The sequence below is a fragment of the Pteronotus mesoamericanus genome, unplaced genomic scaffold, assembly GCF_021234165.1.
Source record: "Pteronotus mesoamericanus isolate MK-2021 breed Mesoamerican mustached bat unplaced genomic scaffold, CSHL_Meso_final contig_20, whole genome shotgun sequence".
Taxonomy (NCBI): domain Eukaryota; kingdom Metazoa; phylum Chordata; class Mammalia; order Chiroptera; family Mormoopidae; genus Pteronotus; species Pteronotus mesoamericanus.
In genome coordinates, this window is record NW_026555085.1 from 162947 (window position 1) to 184820 (window position 21874).

Below are 21874 nucleotides of genomic sequence, written 5' to 3' on the forward strand. Positions count from 1 at the left end.
TGGGGAAGGAGGCTTTGGGGAGAGAACTGAGAGAGTTGCCGGCGGCTCTTGGTGCTGACTCATCCTCCACGTGGCAGCAGCCATCTTGCTCAAGAGACCACTCCCCTTGAGCGGCAGCAGAGTCAGAGGACCCATTAGTCCCACCCACAGGTGGGATTCCACCCTGCACTGTGCTGTCAAGCTGTCAGCTCAGTGCAGAGTGGCAGCCACAGATGTAGATCCCTGTCTAAAGGGGGCACAGAGAGGTCTGGAGACACTTGAGACTGCGACAGAAGGTTTGGGGAGAGAGTAGACAGCAGGATCCCAGTGCTGACTCTTCCCCAATATGGCAGCAGCATGAGAATACCCAATAACCCTGACTCCAGGAGGGATTCCACCCATCCTGAGTTGTCTAAGGTGGCCTGCTGAGTGCAGAGTGACTAGAGTAACAGCTGAAGGAGACAGCCACAGACAGTAGATTACTGGCTACAGAGAGTAGAAACAGACTGCCTAAGGTCAGACAGGGTCAACATCTGACATCATCAGAGGCAGATCCAGAAAGTAAAAACAGTGATCTCCTACCATAGAAGTTCACACTACAGTCAGGAAATCAAGGCAGATCAACGTAAGAAGCAGAAGCAAAAAAGAAGTCTCATAAATAATGAGAACAGAAAGAAATACCCCCCACTCAAAGGGAAAGGAGGAATCTCCAGAAAGAGAACTAAATGAAATAGAGGCAAGTATACTATCAGACACTGAGTTCCAAACAACAGTTCTAAGGAAGCTCAATGAACTCAGTGAGCTCAGAGAGAATTACAAAAACTACAGGGAAACTACGAGGAACTTTCTGCAAACTATTTCAGCATGAAAAAGGATACAGAAATTATCAATAAGAGACAAGAGGAAATGAAGAATAAAATTTATGAATTGAAGAACACAGTGGAAGGAATCAAAAGCAGGATAGATGAAGCAGAGGATTGAATCAGTGAGTTGGAGGACAAGGTAGAAAAAAGCTCCCAGAATGAGCAAGAAAATGAAAAAAGACTCAGAAAGAATGAAGAGGCCTTTAGGGAAATGTGGGACAATATGAAACGTAATAATATCCGTGTAAAAGGGATATCAGAAGGAAAAGAAGAGGAGCAAGGGATAGAGAACCTGCTTGAAAAAGGAATGATGGAGAACTTCCCTGATTGGAGGAGAGAGAAAATCACACAAGTCCAGGAAGCACAGAGAGTCCCACTGAATAGGAATCCAATGAGGCCCACTCCAAGACACATCATCATTAAAATGGCAAATATCAAACACAAATAGAGAATCCTAAAGGCAGCAAGGGGGAAAGAGGTAGTAACATAGAAAGGGGCCCCGATACAGCTAGCAGCTGAGTTCTCAACAGAAACACTGCAAGCCAGAAAGGGAATGGCAAGAAATAGTCCAAGTAATGAAAAGCAAAGGTCTGCAATCAAGACTGCTCTACCCAGCAAGGCTCTCAATTAAAATGGAAGGCAAAATAAGGAGTTTCCCAGATAAGAGACATCAAAAAAGAATATACCTCCAGCAAACCAGCACTGTAAAATATGCTAGACTGCTTTATGATGTAGAAAAAGCATCTATGAATACCCAGTTCCTTTCACAGTTGCCAATACTTGATATGATAAATATTTTTTTAATGCTTCTGAATCTGATTGTGACAATGATGTTATTTTAATTGCTCCTTTATTATTTGTTTACAAAAACTAAACCTGTTTTTGTATATTTCTTGCCTATTTCTAGGATTTTTAAAAAGCTTTAAATGACTTTTTGGTATTCTTTAACCATTTTTTCATTAAGATTGTAGAATTTTTTTCCCTAAAAAACAAAACAAACCATTAATCCTTTTTTAGATGTGTTGCACATAATTTCCTATTCTATTACTTGTCCTTTAACTTTTTTATTTGTATATTACTGCACAGTCTTAAATGTTTAATATAGTCATAAAATATAGCTTCTGGGTTTGAGTATTTTACTTCTGGGTAAGAAAAATATTAGTTTGTATTTTCTCCTAAAACTCCTTAGATTCTACATATTGATTTTTAACTCACCTGATTATTTCTTGCATAATGTGTTAAATAGGGTTCTATATTTGTTTCATTTCAATTAATAGTGGTCCATGCACTGTATTTGTTGAATAAGCCATATTTTACTCATGATTTGAAATATCAACTTAATCATACATTACATTGTTAGACAGATATATACATTTGTCTCTAGAATGCTCATTATATTTCATTGATCTACTTGATTATTTCTGTGCTAGCGTCATGTTCATTTAAATGCTGAGACTTTATAATGGTTTTAAATTTTTTAATATTTTATAATTAACTTTGATATTTAAAAAAATAAATAAAATCAATCTGCATTTGAGAAGGAAAGAAAGAAAGAAAGAAAAGAAAAGAAAAGAAAAGAAAAGAAAAGAGAAAGAAAAAGAAGGAACTTCTACCTTTAGCGACATGGATGGAACTGGAGAATACTATGCTAAGTGAAATAAGCCAGTTGATGAAAGACAAATACCATATGATGTCACCTATAAGTGGAATCTATTCAACAAAATAAACTAATGAACAAAATAAACCACAGGCATGGAAACATGGAGCAGAGTAAAAGTGACCAGAGGGGATGGGGAAGGAGGACAATGGTGAAAAGAATGGGAAGGGACTAAACAAAGAACACGTATGAAGGACCCATGGACCTGGACAACAGAGTGGGAATTACTGTGGGTAAGGGGGCAGGGTGAGATGGGTGGAGGAGGGCAAAAGGGGAAAAATTGAGACAACTGTAATAGAATAAGCATGATTTAAAAATAAAAAAATTTTAAAATGTTTTAAAAAGTTTTTATAGATTTTCTAAAATTTAAGTATTTCATTGATGTAGAATGTATTTTGATGTAAAAAGATCTTTTTATCTTTTCTCCACATAACTAACCTGTTGTTTGAGGATCATTTACTGAATGTGCAACATTAGCCTGCAACTTCTTCTTCATCTTGGGTCAATTCTTATTCATATTTGGGCCTCTTTCTCAGTTATTATTCTGTCCTGTTTATCTTTCAGCTTATTCTTACTTGTACCTTTGTGTTTTTCCTGACTACTTTTTATTTTTCCAGACTAACTTTAGTATCACTTAGTGGAAGCAGATGACAGAAGAAAGCAGAAGCAGAATACTGTAGGCTTCATCAGGGCCTACTCATTTTAGCATCTAGAAGTGAAAACAATCCAAGGAGGAAGGGCCAATGGTGTCAAATGCCTCAGAAACATTAACATGAAGACGGAAGTGTCCTCTAGAAACATTAACTTGAAGACGGAAAAGTGTCATCTGGATTTAGCCAATGCTATTAGAAATCACTGGTACTTTCAGGGCACATAGGTTGTATAGAAGGCTTAGGTAGGAATTTATTTTAAAATAAAAAATTTTATGAATAAAAATTATATTTTATCAGATAGGTTTAGTTTCTGTTGCATATGAAGATAATCCAAATAATTGTCTTAAACAAGATAGTGGCTCTGTCTCATATACTTGAAATTCAGATGCAGTCACTGAGCAGTGAATAAGGACCGGGCTTCACTACCTCACTGCACCATCTCAGTGTTGGCTTCCACTTTCAAGTTTGCCTCATTGTCCAGGGCAGCTGCTTAAGGTCCTACTACCATGTGCGCATTCCAAGCTAGAAGGATTAGGAAGGGGAAGGTGCAAAGGGCCTACTTCCTGGCTGAGTACGCTTTTAGAAGCTTTCTCAGAATTACCATCCAAAAAGTTCCATATAGTTATCATTGGCTACCCACAAGCTCAGGACTGTGTTGAGGTGTGAAAAAGTGTTGGGTGAATTGAGGGTGTTCCTGTGAACACCCGTAACCAGCTGGACAAGCTTTCACGTTGTAGCACTGCCTTCATAAATCTACTATAATACTGGGGGCAAAGGGGCCTGGGAAGTACCTTTTAGCCGAACATATTGCTACCTGGAATAAAATGTTAAGGAAGAAGTAGGGATTAGCTATAAAACAATCAACAAAATGGAGTTTTATTTTATAACAATAAAATGTTATAAGGACATTTTAATATAAACAGCTATACCAAGTCCCAAATTGGAAGTCAGAAGGCAAATTTCATCTTGGCAGAGATCATTTTACAATATTTAGTTTTCAACAGCTAAAAGTCAATATATTACACATAAAACTCCAGATTTTTGGCTTCTCTTGAATAATGTAAAAATTTGGCAATATGCTGGGACCACATTGTCAATGGACATTTGCAGCACTGTTCCTATCTTTCCCTACTGGTCCAGTCTGCTCATTTAAGTTACCTTTTTGTCTCCAATGGGCATTTGTGTTTACACGTGTCATTTTACAACTGAATAAATAATTGGTATAAAGAAGTATGCATAATATGACTGTGGAATCTTTAAACTAATTATTAGTCTAATAGGTCAACAAGTATTTAAGTAGTCAATATGATTAGAGCTATGTGCAAGGCATAATAGAGAACATAGTAGGTTTGGAGAGGAGCTTCTGTCCTCCTAAGAGTTACTTAAGAATCTGACCTCAGTTTCCTGTTTATAAAGTATGCTAGTATTCTAAAAAAAAACCTTGATAGACGGGTAAGAGTTTCCATACGAAGTCAAAGAAAGTCTTAAGATAGAAAATAACCAAGTATCAGAATTTGAAGTGCTATGTAAACATGGGAGGCTGATTGGAGAGAGAGTTAGTGGCCTGCTTGTTTAGGTTTAGCTCCCAGAAAGGGACAGGATCATGAGTAGGCTCTGTAGAGGATTGTGGTGAGCACAACCTGAACCAGAGGCTAGGCTGGCAGCATTATAAAACCGTGTGAATGGCAGCCGATGTTGGAGGCCAGAAGTGCTTGGACTGAACTCCATGTTCAAAGTTTGGACAATGTTCTGGAAGCAAAAAAGGATGCTTTGAAGATTTCTAAGTGAGAAATGACAGAATGAAGGAAATTTGTTAGGGGGTTTTTAAAGATGATTCTCTCCCCCGAGGTTGTTAATGTAAATAGGGGAAGACTAGAAATAGGTAAACTAGTGGAACTGTTTACTATTGATACGCACTGATCCAGTTACTAATTAATTTAAAAAACATTTGTAAACTGATATTGTTGAAATAATTTAGGTCAAAGTGTAGTAATGGAAATTAAAATGAACAGTGGCAAGCTGAAAGAGAAGCAAAGCAAGGCTGTCCAGATTCAATTAAATTTAGAGGATAAAAGACAACACTGAGAAAATAGTAAAGGAAACTAAATACGGTAGAGATGAGGGTGCAATCCAAAAGATTTGTAAATCTACTAGATAATGAGAAGTCACTGCAGAATTATCAATCTCCCTGTACTTCGAGAACAAGCAAACACGTTTAGGTCCTTTTCAATATAATTCTACGCTGCGGGTTTCTTTCCCTCCCTCTCTCTCTTTCTTCTTCTCTCCTGCCTTCTGATAATTAAGCCTTTCTTCTTTGAAACAAAACTACGGGTGCCTGTAACGGGGTTGTTCAATAAAGCGTCCCACAGACCGGTGGGGCCACGTCTGCTACCCCTGTCCCTCCTGGGGAGGAGGCCAGATGCCTGCTCTTCCCACACCAACGCAGAGCCCGCTTTCTCTTTCCCCACCTGAGTCCAGGGCACCGCGCAGGAAACCCAACCAAAGACTAGGGGTCCAGGCCTAGGGCCGCGCAAGCTCGGCGGTGGGCCCAGAACGTTAAGGCCAGGGCTACTCTGTTATCGTTGCGCCCCGTGGACACTGTCTGCCTCTATTACCGGTCCCCGAGGCTTGTGCTCCCGAGCGTCCCGTTCCTGAGCAGGTGGCCGGGCCTCCTCTGTGCTTTCCCGGAGAAAATTGTTCAGGAGCAGAGGCCACACAAACCCCTGGCTGTGGGAGGCCAGGCCAAGACCCGCCCCGGACACGCCCCTTCCGCTCTCGTAGGGGTGGGGTCTGTGGGCCCGGGGATCTGCTGGGTCGCGGCCGCGCTGTACGGCGCTCTTTGGTGCTTGCAGGAACCCCTGCTTCCCTTCCCCACCCTCGGCGTATTTGCTGGGTTTGTGGTGTCGCAGTATCCCCAAGCTCACACTGCGCAGCACGGCGGCTCGGGGAGCGGCCCGCCTCCTTCGCGGTTCCAGCGCACGGGCACGCCAGGGATCTGGGCCTGGGAGGCACCGCCCTCCTCCGGCCCAGCTCTCTTTCTCACACCGCTCAGGGGCAGCGAACGGCTGGAAGCGCGGTAGGGTTTGGCTCCGCCAAGACCTGGGCGCTGGGGCCCATGCTCGTGTACCCCTGCAGGCCCTCACCATGGCCTCCGGGAGCGTGGCCGATTGCTTACAGCAGGAGACCACCTGCCCCGTGTGCCTGCAGTACTTTGCTGAGCCCATGATGCTCGATTGTGGCCACAACATCTGTTGCTCGTGCCTCATCCGCTGCTGGGGCGCGGCGGAAACCAACGTGTCGTGCCCGCAGTGCCGGGAGACCTTCCCGCAGCGGCACATGCGGCCCAACCGGCACCTGGCCAACGTGACCCAACTGGTGAAGCAGTTGCGCACTGAGCGGCCGTCGGGGCCTGGAGGCGAGATGGGCGTGTGCGAGAAACACCGCGAGCCCCTGAAGCTGTACTGCGAGGAGGACCAGATGCCCATCTGCGTGGTGTGCGACCGCTCGCGTGAACACCGCGGTCACAGCGTGCTGCCGCTGGAGGAGGCGGTGGAGGGATTCAAGGTGAGGGCCGGGTGCGCTAAGAAGGACGTGTGGAGGGGAAGCGGGGCGGAGAGCGGGACAAAGAGAGGAGAGAGCCAAAGAGGCTTCCTTTTTTTTCCGCCTAGAAAATGGCTGAGCCAGACTTGTGGTTCACAGCCGTCATTTCCTCTGTCCGCTCTAGAGCCCGGGCACTCACATTTGGGAGGAAAACCTGTAGATGGTGAGGAAGCCACAAGTTTCTCCGTACCCACTCTCCTTTCCTTATGTGTCCCTATGTTTACTGGCTCACGGGCACATTGTACAAGAAGACGGCCCACGAGAACCACCCCCCTTGGCTGTATAAAAGGTGCTCCTAAAACCACGTACAGATTGGTAAGCTTCAGAGATGCTCTTACTCCTGTCGGTTCCTAGCTGATCTCAGGCAAAAACACACGTTAATTGGCAGTGTATACATCAAGCGGGTACCCGCCACCAAGTCTATAAACATTTTCCTAGGACTTCCCAAGGCTCTGTTCTGTCCTAGAAGCTCACGGATCAAAACTACTGCTTAAGTTATTTAACCACTAAGACTTGTAGAAGGTAAGTTTTAAAGGTTAAATGAAATAAAATGATCTGTGGAACCCTTTGTGAACGGTTGAACAGATAGCAGAGTTAACAACATGGAAACAAACTAATGTTTTCAGCATGCTAACTGTGGAACACCTGCAACTTAACTTGAAGCCTCTTAGTCCAGTTATGATTCCACTAGGCCCGCGATTTTAAACCCGTGTGCTGTGAGAATTTTAAAACATGCAATACCTAAATATTTAGTCAGGGCCACTGAGCTCATTTATCTTCGATTGCCAAATAAAAAAGTAACAACAGCCAACACAATGATAGCCATCTCGTGTGAATGAATCAAAATTATACCTTTTTAGTATTTTTTGTGAGATCAGGAAAAAAATATATTTTTTAGTGTGCTGCAGAGTTTAGAAATTAGTTTATGTGTGCCATGATATGAAAAAGGAAAATTGCTGCACTAGGCCATGCAGTGTCCTTCTAGGGGCAAGTACACAGAACTCTCAAGTACACTTGACTCTCTGTTGAAGTTACACAGAAACTGCCAAAGGAGAGGTTGTGGTGACCCCTGTGCCCTGGTGATGACAGTGTGGTCAAAGGACAGGCTCTAACCCAGGACTTGGCATCAGAAATGTGGGTTTTGTGTGTGATGAACAGAATAGCCATGCTGGTGCTAAGGTCTGCCTAATCTTGAATGGCCCAACTATTTTTGCTTTTCTTAGGAGCAAATCCAGAACCAGCTGGACCACCTAAAGAGAGTGAAAGACTTAAAAAAGAGGCGTCGAGCACAGGGGGAGCAGGCACGAGCTGAACTCTTGGTAAGGGCCTTTGGAATTCACAGATAATACCACTTCTGCTAGTTACTTTCTCTTCTGTAAGTCTGATGTTACTTCCTTAACCTTGTTCACCCATGTCACCCAGACTTCTAGGTAAAGGTGAAACAATGCCTGATGGTTGTTGGAAACCCTGGAGGTCTGACAACAGAAGTTTAATAAACCTCTAGCTTTGCGTACATCAGGGTCTACCTCTGACAAAGTGGACATGGGTGAAGTTCTTGGGCACAGTCAGTCTCCTTTGGTTCTATTCTGCCAACAGATGCTGACAGTGGCTTTGCATAATCCCCCCATTTGCTTCTTGTTGGAGTGTTCACTTTCCTGACAACACTTCAATTCTGAACTTTTCACTTTGTTTCCTTCCCTTAGTCTCCCAAGGCCTTAGCAAGTGGCTTATGTGCTAATTTGTGATAGGGATATTAGGGGGTTTTGTTTTGAAAACCAAAACAAAAAATTCAGAAATTTTTATACTATATACTTAAAAAAACTATCGCCTAGGTTTTTAAGCATTTTTTGAACAATAAATAAAGTATTAAAAATTCCATCCACTACAGGTATTTGCATGTGAGAAGCAAACTGTTAGACTGGTAGTGTCTAACGCCATCTTGTAAGAAATTTTGTCAGTCATGGCCAGGGTGTAGCTGAGAGCTTTTAGACAGGCAACTTATTCCCATGATGCCACTGCTTACTCTGCCCACACAGACCTCTTAAACCTCAGCTCCCCTTGCTTGAAAGTAGGTCTGATGGATGGAGAATCTACTGAGCTTACATCGAGTCAAATTATTACACACATAACCTTGTCCTCTGTGGGAGGATTGTCAAAGAAAGGAGACAGCCCTTCTCTGATAAAGTACCTGGACATACTTCTTTGCTCTGACACTAGCCAGTTGGATAGATGGACAGTGTAATACAACCTCTTGAGGCCTTAGTTTTCTTATATGTGAAATGAGTAGGTTGGACTACACTTGTTCTTCAGTGAGGCTAGTAGTACTATACTCTCCTTTCCTCCAATGGTATGTGGTTGTCACTCGAGTAATGCAGTGATTGGGGAGGGTGGGACAGGGATTATAAATGACCTGTAATCTAGAAACAGTTCCATAGACAGAATTGCCCCCTACTCCACCCCAGGATGGAGATGTATATCTAGTATTCCCTTGAGAAGCACTGTATTAATTGATATTTAAGGTCTCTTTCAGCAGTAATTTACCATTTCTAAGATTATATTGTGTTGTTTATGTCCTGGAAAAACTTATCCAGCTGGGAAGACTTACCCAGCTGAGGAGAGGTATGAGCTTAAAATGGATTTATAAACAAAGGTGTTTATGCTTAGCACAAGAGTGCTTAAGAAGGATGGTTAAAGGAATGGTTAGTGAGGGAAGGTTCTCAGGAGTTGAGTTTAAATGGGGGAACAAGCTTTCTGTAAAGAACCAGATAGTAAGTATTTTTGGCTTTGTGAGCCATATCATCTGTTAAAACTACTCAACTGTGCTGTTCCAAACTGTTATAACTATTCAGGTTTCATCTATACTATACATCTACTATAGCTACTCATCTCTGGTAGTTCCAAAGTAGCTAAAGACAATATGCAAATGATGGGTGTGGCTATGTTCCAATAAAACTTTATTCAGAAGGAGTAAACAAAGGGAGTTTGTTCATCCCTTGTTTAGAACAAAGCATTAATAGGGCCCTGTCAGTGGGAAGTGGGGTAGAGAATGAAAGGTAGGGAGACTTTGACAAATAGATCTGCACCAATGAACCTTGAAGGTCAGATGGAGGGTGTAGATTATAGTGGACGACCTAAGGGAACCCATCAAGGTTATTATGTGAGGATTGTTGTAGAAATTGTGTTTGAATGTTGCAAAGTCCTTTACTGGGCACATGTCACTTCCCTGAGAGCTTTTCATGGTTCCCTGTTGCAATAAAGTCCTTTCCTCTTAGCCTGCCAGGCAAAGTATGCTCTAGTCTCTTAATTTTTTCTACCCTCAGTACTTATGTTGCTGCATCTAGACAGAACCAATTGCCTTCTCTCCCCACTCTCTTGCCTGTGCCATTTCTTCTGCCTGGGATGCTCTCCTGGTCTTTGACCACATTGTGAGCTCTTGTTCATCCTGTAAGTCTCTGAATACTGCTTTTGTGAAGACTATACCAACTTTTCTTACCACAGCTGTCACCCTCTCCCTACTTTCCATCCCTGATTATGTACGTGTGTCACATGAACCCAGTTCTCACTTGACTGAGTTTCTTCAGGGCAGCGACTCTGTCTTAATTATCACTGGGGCAGTTCAGTTCTTGGCCATTATATAGCCTGTCAGTAAAGATTGGAAAAAAGAATGAATAAGATAACTTTTTTTTAGTATACTGGATGCAATGATGAGATCTTGGAGTGGGTAATGGGGAAGAAATGGGAAGGGCTGTAAAAGTAAATTTTCCCTGTCCTCATTGTCCCTCACTGTGTGCACAGAGCCTGACCCAGATGGAGAGGGAGAAGATCATTTGGGAGTTTGAGCAGCTGTATCACTCACTGAAGGAGCATGAATATCGCCTTCTGGCCCGCCTTGAGGAACTAGACTTGGCTATCTACAACAGTATTAATGGTGCCATCACCCAGTTCTCTTGCAACATCTCCCAGCTCAGCAGCCTGATTGCCCAGCTGGAAGAGAAGCAACAGCAGCCCACCAGGGAACTCCTGCAGGTAAGATAAGAGCTCCCTGCCCAGACAGCACCTGCTGACAAGTCTCCTGTCTCTCTTAAACAACATGTTTATGAGTAGGAGTGGTTAGCCCAAGCAGTTTTGTGGTGTGACCTTCACAGTGCAGGTGGTAAAGCTGTAGTAAACCTCACCCAGCTATATCATAAGAAAGGAGTGATGCCTATTTGTCATGTGTTCATTCAACACATGTGAATGATCTGCTCTGGGTTAGGCAATGCGATTAAATGGTGAATAAGCTCTCCTGAAATTTATATTCTTTTTTTTTATTAATTTTTCTAAAGATTTTATTTATGTATTTTCAGACACCAGGGAAGAGAGGGAGAAAGAGAGGGAGAGAAACATCAGTGTATGGTGCACTCCCTGCTGGGCACCTGGCCTACAACCCAGGCATGGGCCCTGACTGGGAATAGAATGGGCGACCCTTTGGTTCTCAGGCTGGCACTCAGTCCATTGGAGCCACACCAGCCAGGACTATATTCTTTTTTTTTTTTTTTTTAGATTTTATTTATTTATTTTTAGAGAGAAGGGAAGGGGATGGAGAAACGGATAGAAACATTGATTGGCTGCCTCAACTAGGGACTGGGCCCACAACCCTGGCATGTGCGCTGACCAGGAATTGATTCAGCCACCTTTTGCTTTGCAGGACTGCACTCAAGCAAGCCAGGACTGTCTGTCCTTTTAAAAAATAAAAAAAGAAGTTTACCAAATTCTGCTTTATAACAACAAAAGGACTGCCTACTTTAAGCTTTTATGAGCACCAGTATTTCATTGCCAGAAAGAGAAAGAAGGGCTTGCAAAGGGAGCAGGTGACCAGAGAGTCAGAGTGGAATTGGGAAGGAAGAATGTTGCAGGAAGAAGGGAATGGACAGCAGAGTTGAGGTGAAATAATAGGAGGCTGCTGTCAATGGATTTTGAAAACATGGCCTTTGTGCCCTGGCTGGTGTGGCTCAGTGGACTTGAGTGCTAGCCTGCGAACTAAAGAGTCATTGGTTCAATTCCCAGTCAGGGCACGTGCCTGAGTTGCAGGCCAAGTCCTGGGACGGGGAGCGGTGGGGGGTGCACATAGGAGGCAACCACACATTAATGTTTCTCTCCCTCTCGTTCTCTCTCCCTCCCCCTCTCTCTAAAAATAAATCTTTTTTTTTTTTTTTTTTTTTTTAAAGAGAAAGAAAACATGGCCATTGTGATAACCTTTGTGGAACTGCCACAGAGGACAGTTTGGTCAGGAGCCCATTAGGGAGAGTGGTGGGGACTGGGTGCGGTGAATGGAGACTACAAGAATAGATGACTGTTACAAGAGGGAGATATAAGAAAATATTTGGACAAGAGGTAGGGTTGTTGGTTTCATGGGAAAGGATGCTTAAAAAAATTGATTATACATTTTTTTTAAAATGTGTGGAGAGGAAAGCCTATGTTATAAGGAACAAGGTGAGGAAAATCCTGAAACTGTAACAGTGATGGACTAATCATCATTGTGCTGTTCCTGAGAAGGCAGAAGAGAATGGGAACTAAAGAATGTGTGCAGGAGTTAGTTTAGGAAGATTCTCTGTTTTATGGGAAGAACAGAGAGTCGAGAGAGGTAGGTGCAGGTAGGTTGTAAGGTCTCACAAAAACCTGGTGGCCTTATTTCTGTTTTGAAGTTAAAAAGCAAGATCACCTCTGAAGAGGAGTTAGGAAGGTATGAGCTTTGAACAATCTAGGAAAGTTCTTTTTTTTTTTTTTTTTAAGATTTTAGTTTTTAAAGAGAGGGAGAGAAACATTAATCAGCTGCCTCTCGCACAATCCCAGCCGGGGACCTGGTCTGCAACCCAGGCATGTGCCCTGGCCAGGAATCAACCGGCAACCTTTTGGTTGCCAGTGTTCAACCCATTGAGCCACACCATCCGGCGGGGGGGGGATATTTCTGAAATCATCATTTCAAAGTAAAGCCAGGTGGTTCGTGAGACATAATACTTGGTCAGTGAACTTGGGGTTATATCGGGAGCAGTCTGCCCTGTCTCTCTGCTCTCTTAGACCATGACTGCTCTGATACAGGCATAGGAAACACGGGTGGTTGGGCTCATCTAGGAAAAGAGCTTTGAAAGATGGACCTCAGGGTTTGTAGGGTTTGTGTATATGTGCGTGTGTGTGTGTGTGTGTGTGTGTGTATGAGAAAATATACTTAATAAACTCACTATTTCAACCACTTTTAAGTGTACAACTTAGCATTTAGTAAACTCACAGTGTTGTATAGTCATCACAACTATCTAGTTTTAAAACATTTTGTTCCCCACAAAAGGAAATCTGTACCCATTTCTAATCTCTTTCTACCTACTGACCACAACCAATCTGGTACGTGTTTCTGGGTTTGCCTATTCTGGATATTTGATATAAGTGGTTAAGTCAGTTATTTGCATGCATACCCATGCATTCGTGCATGTACATGCACACACACAATGGAATACTATGCAACTGTAAAGAAGCATAAAGAAGACACCTATGAACAGAGTGGTTTACAGAATATAGTCTTAAGTGAAAAAGATCAAACTGCAAAATAGAGAGAATTTTACTTTTTGTGTAAGAAAGATGAGATAATTGGAAACTACATGCATTTTGCTTATATTTACAAAGGATATACTGGAAGGGTGAACCAGAAAATATTGGGATGGCAAGAATGGGATGGGAGGGGATGGGAGAAAGAGTGACAGATTTTCTCCAGCCAACTCTCAGATTTTTTGAACACTGAAATAAGAACAGTGATGCATTATAACCTATTGAATAACATGAGAATCTGAGACCATGCTAATAATAAATAAGGGAAAGTTCTTCTTTCCAGTAGAATATTGACTGAGTAATATAGAAGGAATTTTGAAGTTAGAAAATGATCAGTTGACAGCCATCATAATGAAAGTTAATTCAGACCATAATTATTGATGGATGTTAAATCAAAAAAGGGAAAGTTTAATAAGAATTGAAATATTAACATAATTTCAAAGTATCACTTTTAGTTTACTTATTAATTATATAAGGAAAAATAAAAGCTATACAGTGATCAGAATATCACTAGTAAGAAGAACGCAAATATTGTGTACATTTAAAAGGGCACACATACATTGGTCAAAGGTCATACAACCTAAATTTAATCACCAGAGGAGTGTCTGACAAACCCAAATAGAAGGATGTTGTATAAAATAACTAGCCAGTATTAAACAGTGTCAGTATCATGGAAAATAAAATCAGTGACAAGGAACTGTTCGAGAGTAAAGACATGTCATCAAAGCTAAGTGTAATGGATTATCCTGGATTACTTTAGGGGGAGAAGTAGCTATAAAGAACATTTGGTTAAAATAGAATATGGGCTATGGATTAGATAAATATCAATGTTCAATTTCCTGAGTGTGATAACTCTACAGTAGTTATATAAGCAAGTGTACTTAGGAAATGCTAATACATATATTAGGAAATCCTTTATAAGTATAAAGGGGTCAAGGGATATAATGTAAAAAATGACTTCTCAAATGGACCTAGGGATAAATGAGTTTATAATAATCTGGTAAGTCTGGGGAAGGAGTATATAGGACCTTTTGTACTAGCAGCTTTTTTTGTGTATTTGAAATTATTTCACAACAGATATCGAGAGGAGAAAGCTGTACATTTGTGGTCCAAGGGTAGGATGCTTGAGTTAGCAAATTTGACATCTTGAAGTCCTTGAGCAGTGTTACAGTAGGAGAACCTAGGAAATGTCCTATAGCAACTAGTGTGCATCCCAGCTTCTTCTGCCTGGTTTTTAGCTCCTTGACTGTGAATGGTGTTCCTTGTTTTCCTGATTTCTCCCAGGAGCAGCCTGTAGTTGGGTTTTCAGCAAACATCTATGAAAGAAAACTGAAGTTATGAATGACTTCTCACGGTTATCCTTTTCCCTTCTCTTATAGGACATCGGGGACACATTGAGCAGGTACCATTTTTTCTCTCCCCAGTGTTAAATCAAGCAGAGGAAGACTGTCTCCTTTTATAAATCCTGAAAGGAGCTCAAAGCCAGAGATGGCTATTTTACCAAATGGTCACATACCTTGCCTCTTCCTGAACAGAATCACTAGTGCGCACAAAGGAATTGGATAGATCACAGCTCTTCTCATTAAAACTCAGGAATTACTGACAAATCGTGGGGGTGAGGTGATGGAATAGGGGACTCATGTGGGAGGGTGCTGGTAGTTTGTGAGGACACTTCTATGGGGAGTGGGGAGGCTTACAGGAACTTTTTGCTTCCTAAACATTTCAGAATCCTTTCTCTTTATTCTTCCTTTCTTCCTGTGTGGCCTAAAAAAGTTATGACCAGCTTAGTTACATAATTAGTGTTGAGACACCTGGATTCTGGCTTGTATTCTCAATATTTCTGTACTATATCATCAGACAGTAAGAAAAAGGACTCCCTGTGTTTTGGAACATGACCAAACAGAGAGAGCTCAGAGTGGGCAAGAAACCATGGCAAAGCTCTCTTGGCAGACCATTGGTGAGGGCAGCCATAAAGGCCGGGGGACATGACATCTGAGGGAGTGCCTACAGGGGTGGAAAATGACTTTGAGAGAGCTGAACTTTGAAACTGATCAAAATCCTGAATGGTGAAAACTCTCCAGAGGAAATGCAGCTTGGTTATGTGGGAGCATTTGAAGAGATGGGCGAGGACCTCATAAATGTGGTAGTCTGGCTCGGGGTCTATGTGGATAGAATCATGTTGATAGACTTGTTTCTTAAGGGCCTCTGGGAGGGAGAGCAGTTGGTACTTGGAACTGTTCCAGCCAGCCGACCCCAGCAAATACTACCTTTCTTGTTACTTTGACTTTTTGATGCCAGTTTGGACCTAACATAGGATCCTAGCATTTGTGCCATTAAGGTTTAGGTTTGGCTATATGAGGTAGGAAACCCAAAATTTCATTGTCTTTAGGCTTAAACATAATAAATTTTGCCACCATGTAAGAAATGTGCTAGATGGCAAATGAGTATGGTAACTCCAGTGATCATCAGACTCTCAGGTTTCTTTTTATTCACTCTTCTGCCATCCCTAAGGTATGGCCCTCATTCTTATATACAAGATAGTTGCTAGAATGCCAACCAGCAGGAAGGAGATAAGTCATGTCATATTTCTTTTTTAGGCCAGCTTCTTAAATTAACACAAGATACATTTTAACCTCTCATTGGTCAGAACTCTGTCATGGGGTCACATCTAGACTGGGCAGCCATGAACCCAGTAAAGTTTGGAAGATGGAAGAAGGGATAGTTGTGGGTAGACAATTAGCAATCAGTCTTTGCCATAGATCCCTTGAAGATGTGGGTAATTGGGTGCTGTTTAGAGAGTACCCTTCTGTCTGAAGATGCCATTCTCATATCTGGGAACCTGAGGATTCTGGGTCATTGCCCATCGTGAATATCTGGGACTTTGTCATGGAATCTAGTGCTTTCTGGCCTTAAATTCAGTTTAATTCAGTAAGCCTTTTGAAAAGCCATGAGCTTTATGCTTTGGGGGATTAAAAAAAAAATGACTAAGATACATCTTTTTCTGATCTACAGGATGATAGTCTAGGAAAGGAGTATGGAAAAAGTTTTGAAGACTATTGACCTCTGTTAGCCAGTGCAGCCTAGGCCCTGTCCTGGCCCCTGGAAGGTCATGAAGTTGGGAAAGGGATTCACTCTTTTTTTCTTTTTAAACTTAGGGCTGAAAGAATTAGGATCCCAGAACCTTGGATCACACCTCCAGATCTGCAAGAGAAAATCCATATTTTTGCCCAAAAATGTCTATTTATGACTGAAAGTCTGAAGCAGTTCACAGGTAATGTAAAAAGAGGTACCTGTGAGGGAAAATGGATTTATTATCTGTGTTGCCTGACAGACGGATTTTCTAAGTGGTAAGATACAAACTAATCTTTTTTTCTCTCCTTAGAAAAAATGCAGTCAGATATGGAGAAAATCCAAGGTAAATTTATCTACTTAATGGGCTTTTGTTGTTGGAATTTCCTGGGAAAACAAACATCTGTATTAAAAGGGTGGGGATATGGGGTGGGGGGTGCCCACAGGCCAGTCATCCTTGATATTTTACACCTTCCTTTTTGCTTTGTTAGTTTTTTTCAGTTAATAGCCTCTTGTTTCACTCTGAAGTCTTTTAATGATATGCACTCAGTTCTCAATCTACATTGATGGAGGAGAAAAAGAGGCAATCCAAAATTAATTCAGAATTAGTATTATTGTTTTTATTCTTTAATTGGGGAAGAGAGTAAACAGAAACTATCCTAGTTATGTTTCATCTCACCCAGTATTTATAGCTATAATTTATAGAGTTTCTGCTGCTTCTGGATATAGCTACTGGCTAGTATAGGAGACAATACCTTGAGGGAAGTGGTGAGGGGTGGGATTCAGGAGTGAAGGTGCCTGGGTCCTGGGCCCAGCACTGCCTTGTGGATTCTGCACCATACAGGCATGGCTCAGAGATATTGTAGGTTTGGTTCCACACCACCACAATAAAATAAATTTTGCAATAAAGTGAGTCACAAGAATATTTTGGTTTCCCAGTGTATATAAAAGTTATGTTTACATTATAGTGTCAATTAAGTATGTAATAGTGTTATGTCTAAAAAATAAATATGCATACCTTAATTTAAAAATACTTGATTGTTAAAAAATGCTAACCAGCATCTGAGCCTTCAGCAAATGGTAATCTTTTTGCTGGTAGAAGGTGTTGCCTTCAGTTTGTATAAAAGCCACAATATTTGTGAAGCTCAGTAAAATAAGGTATGTTTGTAATTTCATCATCTGTAAAATAAGGAAAATAATAGTTCTTACCTTACCAGGTTGTAAGGATTATATTAAATTAGGTGCCATTTCTAAAGCCTTTAGAATGGAGCCTAATTCACACAGTAAACCCTATATTTACATTTATTAAATAAAGTGTTCTAGGTTTTTAAGGGAGATTCTTTCAAATATAAAATTTTCTGTTTGTATGCCAGATTCAGTAAGGAGCTAGCTATGTATTAATTGCTAAAATTCCTAGGCAGTATGGTGGGATCTGAAATCCTTATATGTAGATAAGCCCTTTATTTATTACAAGTTACATTTCCCTGTAATCTCTGATAATTTACTATGTTATATATATATGTGCTGAATCTTTATTTGCATTGTATCTTTTCATATACCGTATTTTGCCTTATATAATGCTCACTTTTTTGCCCAAATTTTTGAGAGAAAAGTAAGGATGTACGTTATATAGTTCTATATCTGTATAACTTTTAAAAATTCTTTTATTTATGCTTATGTGTTAAAAGAATAATTCTAGAAAGCAATAATGATATCTGTATGTTCAAAAATAAATGCTTAAATTCCTTTATAATACAAAAAACAAGTCTCTAAATATAAATAAATAAATAATTGTATTAAAAAATTAAAACAAAAAATTTTTCCCTGAAAGTTTGGACCAAAAACATGGGTGTGCCATTATACTTGGCAAAATATGGTACATACTCCTTTGGTATCTACCAACATAGATTTAAGGGACATACACATGTCCATTAGCAAAACAAATAGGGAGAAGTTCCACTTAATACAGTGGATAATACCAGAACCCATTAGTTCAGACATGACCTTCCTCAATCTGGTTCTCATTTCTCTTCTCCTGCCACTTAAAAGGTTTACTGTTAACACATCTGTGTAAATCCTTTGTCAACTCTAAAGTGTCTTAAGTGAATGGTTTTATTTGTCCCAGTGTGTTAAGTAGGTGTCACTCAAGCCACCTAGCCCCTAGAGCAGAGGTGGCTTATGAAAGCCAGGAGTTGTGTGTGATATGGACGTAGAGCAGTGTTCCCCCTTGCAGACCCAGCTTGCACAGTGGAAGGTGGAATCCTTGGTCTTGCCTCAGTTTGACCCAATAGGCTACTGGTGTTAGGCATATGGTTATCCTTTCATCCAAAGTTCCCAGTTCCTCCCCCTTCCCTTAAAGCTGGATGATTGAATTATGTATTGTATGAAGAAATCACTGTGTGACTGACGACAGGTTTCTAGTGGAGACCGCTCCTGTGTGATCAAAGCTCCCTCAAGGGAGGTATTTCCTAGACATACTGATGTGAGTTCCATAACTTCTTTTTTCTTTTGTTTTTTCAGAATTAAGAGAGGCTCAATTATACTCAGGTAAGTGATAGAAAAACCATGCAGGGAAAGGAGGACAAATCCTTAAGGCCATAACCACTATTGAATGATTTTAGAAATAGCCTGACTTTAGATCCTTGAGGTTACCTGTGTAAGAATGATAAACAACCATTAAAAAAATCATTGCTTGTTTCTCTGTGTTTACAATGACTCAGAGCCAGGGACATTTGAAATAAAAGGAAGTCAAGATCAGGTGCTGTGAATACCTACAGAGCAAAGCTATAGTTCCCAAAGAGTAGGGCCCTGCAACATTGCTCTGCCTCCCCAGCCTCAGTGCACTGTGTAGTTTGCAAAAACCAACCATTCTGCTGAAAAGAATGATTGGAGCAAAGTGTGATTGATTTCAACTCATTCTGAGTGCTAGGAATCCTAGGAGTCTTGTGTCTTCTCATCTCTGTGCCTTGGGACAAGATTTAAAATTTCCTCCTCCTCTAGACCATACCTTCACCTAATGTTCAGGGAGACTGGATAAATCTGTATTCTCAGAGTTACTCAAATCTGGGTGTACTTTCCATAGTCACAAGGCCATCTTCTGTTGTGTGGAAACCTCTTTATGAAGAGAGAGACTCCACATACAACAGGCCTTCTTTCATTGGAGTTTAATGGCTGCTGTGATCCATATTTAATTCTTCCAAGTATTAATTGAACACCTTGTATATGTCTTATGCTAAGATTGTGCAGGGTACTGTAGATGTAACAAAAGACCACGAGACACAGTCCTGTCCTTGGAGTTTGTGTCTGGCTGGAGGTATGAAGTATACCCATGGCATGAGAAAAAAATAAGTGACTGTTGTGGACAGATGGTTGAACCAAGAACTGACCATCTAGCATCTTGCTCACCTCTACCAAGTTGCCTGTCATGAACCTTTTGTGGGATTCATGCAGCCCACCTGAGCTTTGGTTTGGAGGGATAATGTTTAGGAATCTTTCTCCTTAACAAGCTATGAAGAGCAAATGCGAGAATAACTATCAGTGATTATAAAGGAGGAAGAGTCCACGTGATTGAAAGATGCTGTAATACTAAATACCAGAGTACAAGACATGGGCAACACAGTTTTAGATTTAAAAGAGGGAAATTGTAAATAGCTTGGGCTGTTAAAAACAACTTTTTTGAGGAAGATGTGGGTCATGTATTGGACATAAGGAGAAGATGAGTAGGGTTTGGATGTGCTGAGTAAAGATCCCATGGAATGGAGGATATAAAAGTGAATTGAAAGATGGGCAAATTGTTCCAGGTTCTCAGTTCCTTATTCACAATTCCCGAACTCTGAATATATGTGGGAAATTCAGTTTATAATGGATCTTACGGTGTAAGATGTGAAAGAATGGGAACAGAGGTAAAAATCTCAATATTTTCAATATATTCTGGCTTAAAAAAGTGACCAGCTAACTCAAACCATCATTTTTTTTAATGTTAAATTCAGGATGTATTTCATCATAAAATGAATTCAGCCTATAGCAGGCACTCTTATTGCCTTATCAGGCTGGTAGGAGAGAAGTGGGGTGTTTTAAAGTGGGCTCTCCAGGCTTTCAGCTGACCCTCCCCTTCCCCTCTGTGTCTCTGCAGTGGATGTGACTCTGGACCCAGACACAGCCTACCCGAGCCTGATCCTCTCTGACAATCTACGGCAAGTGCGGTACAGTTACCTCCAACAGGACCTGCCTGACAATCCTGAACGGTTCAATCTGTTTCCCTGTGTCTTGGGCTTTCCATGCTTCATCGCTGGGAGACATTATTGGGAGGTAGAGGTGGGAGATAAAGCCAAGTGGACCATAGGGGTCTGTGAAGACTCAGTATGCAGAAAAGGTGGGGTAACCTCTGCCCCCCAGAATGGATTCTGGGCAGTGTCCTTGTGGTATGGGAAGGAATACTGGGCTCTTACCTCTCCAATGACTGCCCTCCCCCTGCGGACCCCTCTTCAGCGCGTGGGGATTTTCTTGGACTATGATGCTGGTGAGGTGTCCTTCTACAATGTGACAGAGAGGTGTCACACCTTTACTTTCTCTCATGCTACCTTCTGTGGTCCTGTCCGGCCCTACTTCAGTCTGAGCTACTCAGGAGGGAAGAGTGCAGCTCCGCTGATCATCTGCCCCATGAGTGGGATCGATGGGTTTTCGGGCCATGTTGGAAATCAAGGTCATTCCATGGAGACCTCCCCTTGAGGAGGGGAACATGGGCCAGAAGGGCTATTGGCCATAACCCTACCCTAGGCATAAGGGATCTTGTTGCCTTGCCATTTCCTGTCCTTCACAGCTGGATATCCTTACCACTTTCCATGTCCCTGCAGTGGGAGACAGATGTCCATTGTCTCTGTCATCCTCTCCCCATGAAAATTATGAGATGTAATGAGAAGCATCAAAATTGTTCAGAAATAAAAACTAGATGTCCACCTCTAGTGTGTCATACTTTTTGGTTTTGTGCATTACTGGAGGGGATAAAGAATATGGATAATCTTTGAATTTGGATAGCTATTCTTGATACTTACACCTTGGCTCAGCCTGGCTTCCTCTGATTCAGTCCCACATAGTAGACATGGGTATTTACTGTCATTTCTTCTCTAGACCTCCTTTCTGAGAACCTAAAGTGGAACTAGGAGGCCCTGTCAGAATGGCTCCCTTTTTCCCAGTTATTTCTTCTGGGAGTAGTGGTTCTCCCTGATTTCCAATCTGCTATACTTTTATTAACCTACTCCATTAAGCAGGGCTATATGTGTTTTGATTAGTTAGAGTTTTTTACAGTAATGTGGAAAATGGCCCCACCTCTGTTATGAGATAATGTTCTAATCAGTGTATTCTTTGCTTCTATCTTTCCTGAGAACTTTGCTCACTTCATAAAAAGTGTGTCCTGGTGCTAGATGCACATCAAGGATAATTTTCTGCCCAGTACCATCCGTTGTTTCTATATCCCCTTC

At 41.4% G+C, this 21874-nt stretch overlaps 1 protein-coding gene across 1 annotated transcript; it reads left to right on the forward strand.

Annotated features, from left to right (window-relative positions):
- The first annotated feature begins 5958 nt into the window (after positions 1 to 5958).
- LOC129067268 (zinc finger protein RFP) lies at positions 5959 to 21346 on the forward strand. Its single transcript, XM_054568990.1, has 8 exons — positions 5959 to 6716; positions 7976 to 8071; positions 10548 to 10778; positions 14708 to 14730; positions 16484 to 16599; positions 16711 to 16743; positions 18918 to 18944; positions 20530 to 21346. The coding sequence occupies exons 1-8, from the start codon at positions 6297 to 6299 to the stop codon at positions 21123 to 21125; spliced, it is 1542 nt and encodes a 513-aa protein (XP_054424965.1). The 5' UTR covers positions 5959 to 6296; the 3' UTR covers positions 21126 to 21346.
- Positions 21347 to 21874: the final 528 nt, after the last annotated feature.

What these genes read in the sequence shown, in the direction of transcription:
- LOC129067268 (XM_054568990.1), top strand. Translation starts at nt 6,297, where the DNA reads ATGGCCTCCGGGAGCGTGGCCGATTGCTTACAGCAGGAGACCACCTGC. An exon ending in AAGTCTGAAGCAGTTCACAG is followed by an intron (nt 16,600 to 16,710) that starts GTAATGTAAAAA and finishes TTCTCTCCTTAG; the next exon opens with AAAAAATGCAGTCAGATATG. An exon ending in AGAGGCTCAATTATACTCAG is followed by an intron (nt 18,945 to 20,529) that starts GTAAGTGATAGA and finishes GTGTCTCTGCAG; the next exon opens with TGGATGTGACTCTGGACCCA.